General features: G+C 41.6%; 1 protein-coding gene across 3 annotated transcripts in view; it reads right to left on the reverse strand.

The window, feature by feature from the left end:
- Window positions 1-12,764, reverse strand: part of mpv17 (mitochondrial inner membrane protein MPV17) — a 28,024-nt gene that overhangs the window by 7,523 nt on the left and 7,737 nt on the right. For all 3 annotated transcript variants that reach the window (XM_071530582.1, XM_071530583.1, XM_071530581.1), the window contains exons 3-5: window positions 9,322-9,437; window positions 8,135-8,227; window positions 2,570-2,665 (exon numbers count right to left, since the gene is read on the reverse strand). In XM_071530582.1, coding sequence (XP_071386683.1) covers window positions 2,570-2,665; window positions 8,135-8,227; window positions 9,322-9,437 — 305 coding nt within the window. The remainder of the gene's footprint in view (window positions 1-2,569; window positions 2,666-8,134; window positions 8,228-9,321; window positions 9,438-12,764) is intronic.

Below are 12,764 nucleotides of genomic sequence, written 5' to 3' on the forward strand. Positions count from 1 at the left end.
CATTGTATGATAACTTAATCTGTATGACCTGCTTTACCACTGAGTCCCCATTCATTGTCCCCCACATTGTATGATAACTTTAACTGTATGACCTGCTTTACCACTGAGTCCCCATTCATTATCAATGCCGCCCCCTAGCGGCACAAAGTCAGCATTACAGTGTGACTAACAAACTAACGAACGAACTAACTAACGGACGGAGACGGATCCATAGTCCCCCCTTTGGTGGGGGGACAATGAGGGACTTCTGCTGTACTTCAGTACTGTTGCTCGCAGTATGAGGGCCCCCACCACCTCATGCCATGCCGCTTCATCAGTAAACATCTATTTGACGTCACCGCACAGCTCTGGCTAGTTCTACGAGACAGAGCCGCGGTTTGGCCGGCCAGCCGCTCCGTTGCTTTTTCGTCTCCCATTTCCTCAGTGCCGGGCCTGCTGTAACGAACACGTTTGTCATTTGTTTTCTGTCTTTTCTGACATTTACCTCGTTGGCCTTTCAGACCCTCACTCTAAACTGCAGGTCCTTGCCTCTCCTTGCGTAAATAATTGATGGTGAGCAGTGGAACGGTGAGTAAGCAGCAAGGCAGTGATGGACGCGTGAGCTCCTAGCGCAAGATACCAGCTAGCTCTGACCCGGCCCTGCAAACACACCAGGCAAATACACACTTCAACATGCGCATGCTCTCGCTTTCTCACACACATACACACACACACACACACACAAAGACATGAGTCACATTGCTATTTCCACAGTCCCCCCCCCCCCCTCTCTTCTCTCTCTCTCCATCGGAGGAAATAGCTTCTAATAATAATGAGGGGTGAAAGCCAGAGGTCAGCTAGCTTCAAGGAGAACCACGGCATCCTCTTTTTTGTACTTTAATTTACCTGGACTATGTTCACAGAGCACACTCGCTGTTCTGTAGCAATGCCCTCACCAGTTCCAGAGGGGGGGGGGGGGGGGGGGGGGCATGGGACTTCAGAGGCTACTTTGGAGGCCTGGCCAGTTGTGCCAAATTTTGTATCCCCTACAAAATGTGTCTCCCTGGCAGCGTGTCCGTGTTTTGTCCTCCGTGTGTGTTACGGAAATTATTGTGGGGGCAAATGCACTTAATAATAACAAGTGTAGAATCCATGTAGAATCAATGGAAGTGTGATCACCGTTCATAGGTAGGCAACTTTTATTCTGTGTTTCACCATTTGAATCAGCAGTAGGAAAATAATCCACAAAAACTATAAATGATTGGTATTTTCTTCACACTGAGACACACTCCTAGGGCAAACACAACTTTTTAAGGGGAAATACTTTCTGGCACAACATCAGCCCTAAGTTTAAAGTCATGATACCCTCAGTTTGAACTTTTCTCCACCTACTGTGTGATTTTTGAAAGATGCAAATGGCATGAGGAGCAGGGGGGAAAGGTGAGGGGCGGGTGAGTGGGAAAGACTGTAACATGTTTGATGACGTGCAAAATTCTGTAAATCACCAAAACGGTTTTTCAGCCACTAGTTGGCGACAGTAAGCTGGGATTTGTTAACTTTTGTTAGTGATGTCTTTTTTCTTCGTTTTTATTTTTATGTTTTTAACTCTGTAGCACTTTGAGATTCACTGTGAATGAAAAGTGCAGTACAAATAAAAAGCATCATTATTATTATCATTATTATTATTATTATTAGTTGCAAAGAAAATCCAGTAAAAAGGAATAATGTGATGTATTGTTCATGATTATGAGCAGGATAGATGTGTTTTTCAGGATAAAAAAAAAAAAAAAAAAAAAAAATTAATATATAGAGTATTGTGCAAAAGTCTTAGGCACAAAAGAAAAAAAGTAAAGCGAAGCTGCTTTCAAAAATAATTAAATTAAAAGTTTCTATATATAAAAAAATTTACTATAAAGAGCAGTCTACTGACACACTAATGCGGAAAAAAATGAATAAACATCTAAGACAATTTATATAAAAACTCTTGGGTGCCTAAGACTTTTGCACAGTACTGTATATATAATATTAATATTAATTAAGGTTTCATACTCCTTTTTTGCACCTAAGTTATATATTCACATCTAATAGCGTCATTACGGTGGCATAAGTACAGGTCAAGCAACGTGAAAGAAGATTTTGAGACTTGATGAGCATTGGCTAGTTATTTTGTTATTTTATTGTCTATAAGTTATATCAGAAGGACATATTAGCGTCTGAAATGTAAAAAAAAATTATGAAATAGCTTTATTACTGAATAAAGAAAGCATTCTGAAAGTGAAAGTCAGGAGCTGGAGTCTATCCCATCATGCATTGGATGGAAGGGAGGGAGTCCACAGTCCATCACAGGGCTAACACAGATAGACAGACACTCCCATCCATACCTACAATTTAGAGGCTCCAATGCACTTGACTGAGAGAGGAAACCAAGGAGAACACAAAGAGAACATGCAAACTCCATACAGAAAGGACCGGGAATCGAACCTACAGCCTTCTGGCTGGTTAGCCACAGAGCTAACAGAGACACTGTGACACCCCAAGGATTATTATCAATGATACTGAATAATATAGTGGTATAATGAAGCTTGCTCACCCTCTTGAGCTTGGCGATGTTCTGCTCCACCGTCAGTCCATTCAGACTGCCAGAGATACAGAGGAAACCTCCCAGGAAGCATGGAGCGAAACACAACTACAAAGACACACAGAAATAAGAAAAGAAAGGATGAAACCTCTGGAAACTGATTTGTTGCAGCAGCAAATAGCAATAGGATACAGCAAAGAAAAAAAACAAATATATACAAATAAGCAAACTTTAAGCTAGTAAGCATAACTCAACCAACAATTCCAATGTGTCAAGAACATTTTAAGTAAAAATGAATGAAAGTACGAAAAAATATGAGTTGAAGTATTAAGAGGGTGTGCAAAATAACAGCAGTAGAACATACTGAGACAGAAATATGCACATTAAAATATACCAAAAAATGAAACAAAAATTGCAGTATGAAATAAATATCTAACCATCACTGTGTTAATGCTATGAATGAGTGTGTGAGTCACTGAGTGAGTGTTTGTAGAATATGTGTATATCCACATATATACATAGGATAAAATGCATTCGTTATGTATTTTTGGTGTATAAGATGGATATGTGTGTGTGAAGTTTGCATATTGAAAGGATAAAATGTGTGTGTGAAGTCTAGAGTGTGGTTTGTTTGGCCAGGTGAGAATAATGCCATTCCAACTCAGGTGGTACCAAATAACATTCATCAAGTCTCCTAGTCAAAAATAACTGCCTGAATATGCGGGTCTCTGTCCTTTTCCAAGAGAACTGTGGTAGGGTTTGTAAGGAGTGAGAACGAGAAGACCCCTAAATGGGTCTTTACCCATAGGGGTCTCATGTCTCAGGTCTCCTTACCCATAGGTTTATGGGTAAGGAGATGGGGGTTGACATCTGATAGCCAGAAGTTCCTAATGCTTGGAAAGACTATAAACAGAGTGGAGATGAGCCCTAAAGTTAGAGGGATCCGCACCCCACCACCACCACCAAAATCTCTCACCTAGTGGTATGACAAGTTGCCAAAACTGTCCAATAAACAAGCTACTTGTGAGTCCATGTGACTTTTGTTTACTAAGTAAACTAAGTAAGTAAACTTTTCAACTATTGTCCTTTCGGATCAAAGAAAACCAAGAATTCTCACCATAAGTAAAGTAACAGCTCTATGGGAAACTAAAGTTTGTGTGCAGGAACCAAAGTAGAATGGGAAAAAAAAAACATAATTACAGTGGATTATCTGCATTTTACATAACCAATGCTATCCTGTGTAGGTGTACTTGTATAAAAAACAGAGATACCTCCCTGCACAGTGCTCAAAGAAAACTTAGTCACTTCCGTACTTTGTGAACCCATTCAGGAGAGCATGATCCCTGTGCTAGTAAATGTACTTACAGTACATACACACAGTCACTTGACGTCTTCTGTCTGTTACTCAGGTATGACGCAGGTAGCACCCTGTAGCTGCATTATTTTAATCTTTCGAGTCACCAAATGGCACTTCAGTCACTATACCGAGGCAGAAGGAGCTGCATACAGCGTGACGACATGCGACTATCCAAGCGTAGGAGTGGACACTTTGCTCTAGTAAATATTTCAGTAGGGGGAAATATTGCTGCTCAGCCAACATTGAAAATAAACTCTGAAGTCCTGTCGTGGCGTTAGCGTGCCCCATATTTGCCCTACTGCCGGTAGGCAATTTGTCCAAATCAAACAAGGCGGGTGGTGTAGAAAGTAAAACTATTTCCCCTTCAGTTCCTTTGCACCACCAACCTTAGACCCTCAGTGAAGACAAGGAAAAACTCCCTCTACAAGGAACAAAAATGGAAGAAATCTTGGGTGGGCCAATTCAAAGAGGGATCCCCCCCACCAAGACGGCTGAGCGTCCAATGGGTGATGAAATTGTTATCGGATTTTCTTTGCTATGCAAGTGATTCAATTATCTAATATACTACGTTTTTGGCAAGAAAAGGTCTTTAAAAAGCTCATTCACCTCTAAAATACTCCAAAGTTAACTTTTCTTTCAGGCCAGCAATCATTTTGGCAGAGTTGGCGACACATCAGACGTCAGAGTCGGGGATCACATCAAATACAATGGGAGACAAAGGCTGAGCTGCACCAATTGGTTGGAAATGAACTAATGACAGAGCTGGACTGTCTGTCAGCCTGATAGGAGGGAATTGTATCGCTGTGCTGGGGACTCATCCACCCAGTTTGTCACTACTGATGAATTGGGCCTAGATCTGGAAGATAGAGCAACACACACACACACACACACACACACACACACAGACATGCACACACACACACACAAACGTTTACCCTTCTCTAGCTGATCGAACTTTAGCTTGGTGTGTAAAAAAAAGGAAACTGTGAAAAAGCTAATTTTCTGGGGATATGTCTGGGGATACAATTTTGGATCAATCGGCCAACAATCATAATCTGTGATCAGCCGATAACAGTTATAAATGCCTGATAAAGTAGCTTAGGTAGCCTAAATGTGTTATCCTTGTGTTAGCATTAGCTTGGTAGCATGCTTATGCTGTGTTCCATCTGAACTGGGAAGTCGGAATTTCTGAGTTTCCTGTCGGAAATTTCAACTGGAACGCCCCCTGAAGTCGGATTTCCGACTCGGAAAGTCGGAAGAACCTCACCAACCCCGACCTCAAAATCCAAGATGGCTGCTCCGTGCCTCAAGCTGTAGTAATATACTGTTTATTAGCACTTTTGTCTTATTTGTGAAAATCAGTCGTACACACAGTACTGTCCAACTTCTATCTGTGGACATGTTGCTAGGGTGTTTGTATGCGCAAAATACCACGTAATGCGTTGTCATCAACTGGTATTGCTAACAATGGCTAACTTGGCTAGAGCAAACCCCACTTCCCCCACCCCGTGAAATAACAAAAACTAACTGGTTTTCCAACTTGCGCGGTCAACTCGGGTGTGACGTCATTCCTAGCTCTGACTTCCGAGGTAAATGGAGCGCAGCAATAGCGTGTTAGAATTTGTTAGCACACTCATTTGGTAGTTGCCCACTTGATAACCCCGATGACTCGCCTACACTCACTCACCCTGGAAGCTAGAGTAGGTTGCTGGTGAATGCTGCTGCCTGTCTTATGGTCCTGCAGGTTTATGATGGTATGGCCTGACTTTTGCTATGGTACGCACTTGCATGGTAGTGAATCACTTATATCACTTTAAGCGGCCTTGCTGTTTTAATTTCAGGGAGAGGCCTGGTCAATTCATTTCACTCCTTTCTGAATAGTTTGATTAATGAATTCAATATTTTCAAGTGTTATATAACAAACACTGACAGCTCACATATCGCTGTTGTCGGGTGTCTGAAAACCTTGTTGCTCCAAAATGTCAACTTGTCAGGAACTAAGAAAAAATGCCTTGTTTTTAGCTTGACTTTAACTTGATTTTTGAGTTAATTGGTTTTGAAAAGGTTTCATAAACCCAAGGGTTATAGAATTTTCTCTACCCATAGAGGAGCATGTAATCCTTCAATTAAAGTTAAAACATGAAAATCACCAAAACTGAAGTTACAAGGTTTTCATCCAACAGTGACAATATATTCATTCTGGACGTTGTGTTATGATAATCTCTTTGATTAGAAACAGTTTAATGTATTGGACAGAAGGCTTAGCCTATAGCTGCCTCAATGAAAACCTACACATGAAAACTATGGTTTATCTCCACATCGTTAGGTAGCAATGTAATGTAGCCATAAGAACTATCTGTTAAACACAGTGCTACATTGACATTTTTACTGTTAATGCTTGCTGTGATTTTTTTTTACATAATGTGCAGTTGTTAGTAGAAAGTCTGGGCAAATTGCATAATTTCAATAGGAAGACTGAAAATAGTAGAGGGTTTCTAGCCTGTGATGCCAGATATGGAGGAAGCTATGTGTGAAAATAGTTGCGTCTGTGAAAAGCTTGGCCCTTCTCTGTACAGGATGTAATCCGCCCCAGGGGTACATCCACCCCAGGAGAGGGCAGCAGTGCGTACCTCATTGTCCTCCACTCATCCTATATATATTCAGCCTGTTACTAAATCATGTTAGCAGGGACTTATCCAAGACTTGTGTTTGTTCCTTCAACCGTCAATGGCAAGATTAACCGACAGCCCGCCTTGGGAAGACAACCCCGGGAGATGTGGTGGTGGTAAACGTGGGACCAGGAACCTGAAATAGACCCATCCTTCTTCTGTTCTGATGTTGATGTCATTGTTGTTATCGTTACCATGGTTCCAACACAAAGTTAGACATTCAATTCAAGGATTTTTCAATGACTTTCAAGGTCTCGTCCAGTCAAATTCATAATTGGCATATTTTAGGGCTGGGCATTATACTGAGGCTTCACTTACATTGCATTTAATTTACTAAGACACTGTCTTAGTAAAGGTTCCACCTTACTAGTCATTCCTTTCCCTGTGTCTCCCTGGGTCACGATCCCATAACTTAGTAACTTGGGCAGTTAGAAATCCTCGGTGGCAAGTAGGGCTGGGTATCGGTACTCGATACCTTTAAGGTATCGACCGAAATAACCCAGTACCAAGTAGTATGGAAACTTCTCCAGTCAAACGATATCTGCATTCGATACTTTTTGCACACAGATCTAGAAAAAAAAGACTATTTGTATGGTTTTGCTCGCAGCCAATCACCGCAAGCGTTCTTCGATTTAATGTGACGTGTGATTGGCCCGCTACCGCAGCAGCTACAACCCATACAGTCTGTGGTGGTGAAGTCGAGTGCGGTGTATGTGACGGAGTTGGCAGTTCAGCGTGCCGAGATGCCACCAAAACGCAAAAAAAAGGTATCGAATACTAAAGTACTCTATTGGTATCGGTGTCACTTTAAGGGTACTGGTATTGGTACTGGTATTGTACCCATCCCTAGTGGCAAGGCACTGGGGGTGGACGGGATTAGTCCCAAAATGCTGAAGGCCATGGATATTGCTGTTGGGCTGACGTGGTTGACATGTCTCTTTAATGTTGTGTAGATTTCGGGAACAGTGCCTTTGGATTGGCAGACAACGGTGGTGGTCGCCATTTTCAAAAAGGGACACCGGAGGGTGTGCTCCAACTATCAAGGAATAGCACTGCTCAGCCTCCCTGGGAAAGCCTATGCCAAGGTGCTGGAAAGGAGACACCGGCCAATTGTCGAATGTCAGATTCAGGAGAAACAATGCGGATTCCGTCCTGGTCCAACCAGCTTTTCACCCTGGTCTCACCCTCACCTACGATCGCAAGCTCTGGGTAGTGACCAAAAGAATGAGATTGCTTATACAAGCAGCCAAAATGAGGTTTTTCCGCAGGGTGGCTGGCCTGACTCTTCATGATGGGGTGAGGAGCTCGGCAATCCAAGAGCACCTTGGTGTCGAGCCACTGCTCCTCCACATTGAAAGAAGCAACTTGAGATGGTCTGGGCGCTTGGTAAGGATGACCCCCGGGTGCCTCCCCTTTGGAGGTATACCGGGCACGACCGACTGGGAGGAGAGTCTGGGGCAGACACAGGACATCTCCCAGTTTGTTCAAAGCACTGAGGAAGGAAGAGGACGAAGAGAGGACCATTCTGGGTGCCTCAGATGCTTTTCTCACCTGGTCAACCAGCATTTTCTTCATGGCAGCGCTTTTACTCCCTCCAACCACCAGTCTGTCCAGCACCTTGTACCAGCCGCCTATTACTGGACCCTATATTGGAAAAAACACACATCATAAGCATCTTAAGTGCCGGACCCTATTATCTTTTAAAGAGATCGTTCTCTGCATTGTGCTTTGAAAAAAGATCAAGATCCAGATCAAGTCTACAAATCGAAGCAGCGTTTTTTTTTTATCTTATTCATCTTCATTCATATCATTCCAGACCTTTTATGTAGATAATTCACAACATTTCAAGACCTGCAGACATGCTATTATGACATAGAAACATTAATTAATCTGAGGAGCCATGATATAATCAGGTATGACACATTTGTATCTTTCTGGATCATTTTGAAGGTAAATATGCCAGCCGACAAATATGTCAAGATATTTTTAGCCTTCCCTGGCAAACTCACTCCTATTTATGGTCGCACAGCTTTGTTTTCAAGACAAATATGTCAACATCTTCTCTCTGTGTAATCTAACAACACAATAGCCTGTAGTTGGAGCATAAGATGATTATGGCAATATAAATAAACTTTGCCTACGTAGTGGTGACGTCAAAACTTGATGGAAAAAACAGAAGAAAACAAAATGTATACTTGGTGAAACTAAGCTTGTTGTCAGAAGAGGTGATCGGTGAAATAAGTAAATACACAAACAAACACAAAGGCATGCACATATGCACATACAGTATACATGTATAGATAAGAATTCATATGCACACTACAACCATGACTTTGATGCTGCTGAGTGTGTGATATTGCTGTTACATATTTATTGTGCTTTTCCTTTTTTCCTATTCCTTTTACCATTCCTCAAACACAACAAACACACAACCGAGCATTCACTTTACAAGATAAACAGTTCATATAATATATATCGGATCTATGTACTCATAGTTTACATATCTTATAGAAATCTTTGACTCTACATTTGTAGGTTATATATTCCATTGGTATGACACATATTGGGTTTTTCTGTTTCCTTTTTCTATTTCGGTTTCTCTGCCTTTCTATCATGTAATCCAATGTCAACCTTTATTTAGAAGGGATTTTACAGCACGGAGGAAGAGAACTGTGTTTGGCTCCAAAGTTATCTGCACTGTTCATTCTTCATACGTCGAGAGGAGAGATGAGACTCACCACAAAGAAGAACCCGATACTCATCATCTTGGCCGTCCGCTGCACGCTGTGATCGGCCAATCCCCTCCTCTCAATCAGCTGCTGGGAGATGACATCACCGACACCCACCAAAGACCCTGGAGGAGAGGCGAGGGAGTGACGCTGTGGCTCAGTCAGTTGAGCATGGCATTAAAGGTTAACTTATTCCTGTGGATGGCTGGCCAAAGATAGATGATGTGGTGTCATGTCGAGATATGAGATATTCAGAAAACATCAAAAATATCACGTTTTTTGGGGGAATGTTTCTCTTCACATTGTTAGGGTTAGTGGTTTGATTCCTGCTGTGACTACTTATAATAAAAGTGTATGCACTTCCACTATATTTGTAACTCAAATCCTCGATTATTATGACTGTTTTCATACTGTTCAATAGTCACATTTTCACAAAATATGCCTTTAAAATTGTGAAGTGCATCTTTAATTTACACTTGACGTCTATTCAGCTTTCAGGCCCTATACTTAAGCCTGCTTTATGCTTATGGTGCTTTCTATCAAAAGCTTTTCACATTTAGTCCGAGGAAATATGTTCATATCACTTGGTATATCAAGCATGCAAGCATTTAAATGGCACTGTAATTGCACCATTCTTCCACAAAAAGCTCCATTACTTGTTGTTTTGAGAATGAGAGACAGAGAGGATAGTGATAACGGATAGTGGTAACAGCTCATTGGAATGTGTGTGTGTGTGTGTGTGTGTGTGTGTGTGTGTGTAGCATAGTGCCAATCAGGAAGATCGAGCAGGTCACTCCACTCCGGATGAAATGCCATGAATCCCTCTCGACACACACACAGCCTAAATAGGTGTATAAATAGCAAATACACTCTTAACAAAAAAGGTTCAACATAGTACCAAAAATGGCCCTTTAGGCCTGTACCATAGCAGAACACTTTAAGGTGCTGTAAAGATCCCTTTTACGAAGGTTCTCTAGAGTCACAAATCTCCCGGCAACATATGGCTCCATCATGGAGGTCCATTAGAGAATTGGCTGTGCACAAATAATGTCTTAACCATGACCAAATCATTTCCCAAACCTTAAAGGAATAGTTCACCCAAAAATGTAAATTCTGTCATCATCTCCTCCCCCTCATGCCAGTTGAAACACAGGTGAAGTTTGTCCATATAACACACAGGGAGGCTGCAGCACAACTCCATAGCAGCCTTCTCCAAAACAACTGAAGTCAGTGGGGACCAGTTCTTCGGAGTTCCAAAAAGACCTACAGTATATTTACACCATCATTTAGCTGATTGATTTGCAACAAATAATGGTGTATAGGTCTTTCTATTCACAGTGTGATTGTTTGGCTGTTTTTATTTTGGAACTCTAAAGAACTGGTCCCCATTGACTTCAGTTGTTTTGGAGAAGGCTGCTACCAAGTTGTGCTGGCAACCTCCCTGTGTGTTATATGGACTAACAAATTTCACCTGTGTTTCATTTGGCATGAGGGTGAGTAGATGATGACAGAATTTTCATTTTTGGGTGAACTATTCCTTTAACCAAGTTGTTTCAGTTGCCTAAACGTTACCATAACCTTAACCCTAACCTTAACCAAACTTGTTTTACTTGCCTAAATTTAACCAAAGTCATTTTACTTGCCTGAACTTAACCGTTAACCAACCTATAGAACGTAATTAAATTTTTGGCGGAGGAACGTATTTCAATTCCTTGCAGGGGAACGTAATTCAGTTCGTGGTGGAAAACGTTATTTTCACAGCACGTAAATCGCCGTTTTACAGTTTGTGTTCATTTCACATATTTGTGTGAGATCATGTTGGATAAAACAGTTGGCTTTTCGCTTTGTTAGCTAGCCAACTAGCCAGCAACTAGCAAAGCAACTGAAGGTTAACATGTGACTATAGCCAATACTAACACTAGCTACTACGAGATAGGTTAGCTAGTATGCAAATCAAGAAGACACCAATAATTAGCCGACCAGAAACGCATAGAACCATTTGAGCTGCTGTAAGGAAACATTTAAAAACGCACTAAATGCTCCAAACCAGCAGTATTAGAAGAACTTTGTAAGACCCACACAGGTTTCCTTTACCAGATTTTTAAATTTATTTTAACAAATCACAGGCTTCTTTTAGTCATTATGGTTCTATACACTGTAGAACCACAACCCTAACCAAAGAATCCCTCAAGAACCCTCCTTTTTCTGGGTGTAGATAGTGAGGCTGGACTGGTTGATCATGCATTTTAAAAATAGAGACTCTTCTCTTTTGCCTCTGAGATCCAGTTGCAATATGTTTCTAAAAGAACCATACAAATGTCTGCGTGTCTGTGTGTGTGTGTGTGCGTGCGCTTAGGTGTTTGACCTCGGCGGCTAACTTTCAGGAAGTGCTTTGTTAAAGGGAGTCTTCACTCACTTCACCAATGGGATGGAAGAAGAGCAGGTGGCTGATGGGATAGCGTGGTGAGGGAGAGCTGAGAAAGACATTTAAAACTGCTGCCTCATCGCTGCCTACAGTGTTGTCTCTAAACATATTACTTAGTGTTCTTCTGCACTGTTGTCTGGAAGGTGTGTCAGACCCTGTGAATTTGGTTGTGACTGATACGGCTTTTTGAAGGCCGATACTGATATTTCTGAATAGAAGCTGCCGATTAGCTGATATTTTGTGCCAATAAAAGATTTTTTAAATTTTGCCATTTTCATGCCCCAAAACGTTGGCAGTGTTTCTCCCCAGAATTGTATTCTTGTCAGGGTGGAAAAGCCTCTGAAACAACACTTAGACCATCATGGGACAGTAAAACTCTCAACTGAAAGCCGTACTAATTCAATTATTTTCAATGAAGGTTTTACAGACTGTTGAGTAAAATCCTGCCACACTACACTGGAATGATTTCTCTGGTCAGCCATCTGATTGGTCCAAGCATAGTCTCTATATGTTGGTATAGTGTGCTGTAATTGTACTAGGCTATGTCTACCAACTCAAGGCAAATTCCAGGTAGATGTATACCTGCAGCCTGTTGCAGTTAAAGGTCCCATATCATGTAAAACAGGATTCCCCTTGCCTCTTTGATTATAAAGGAGTTGGATGGTCTATCTAAACATGGTGAAAGTATGAAAACGCACGGTCGCCAACTAAATCCACACAATCCATATTAGAAAAGCGAGCCTCTAAACGAGCCGTTTGGACTTCCGTAACTTTGTGATGTCACAAAGGTTCGCTCATTATTATTTTTGTAAGAAATAATAGACTAACAAAGTGTTTTTTTCAAAGCGGTTGAGTGGCTGTCATTGTTTATTAACCGGAGAGTTTTCCCTACCTGTAGCCGCCGGGCTGCGGCGTCTCACGTTTCACTCTTGAAACGATTAGCCAACCGGAACAGAGGGGTCGTTAATATTAATGAGCCTTAAAGACACAGCAACAGAAACAGCCTGGTCTTGGTAAGGCTCTGAGA

This window comes from Centroberyx affinis, unplaced genomic scaffold (assembly GCF_046629955.1).
Source record: "Centroberyx affinis isolate AG114_WGS23_722 - 3 ecotype Tasmania unplaced genomic scaffold, CSIRO-AGI_Caff_v1 ptg001945l_1, whole genome shotgun sequence".
Classification (NCBI taxonomy): Eukaryota; Metazoa; Chordata; class Actinopteri; order Beryciformes; family Berycidae; genus Centroberyx; species Centroberyx affinis.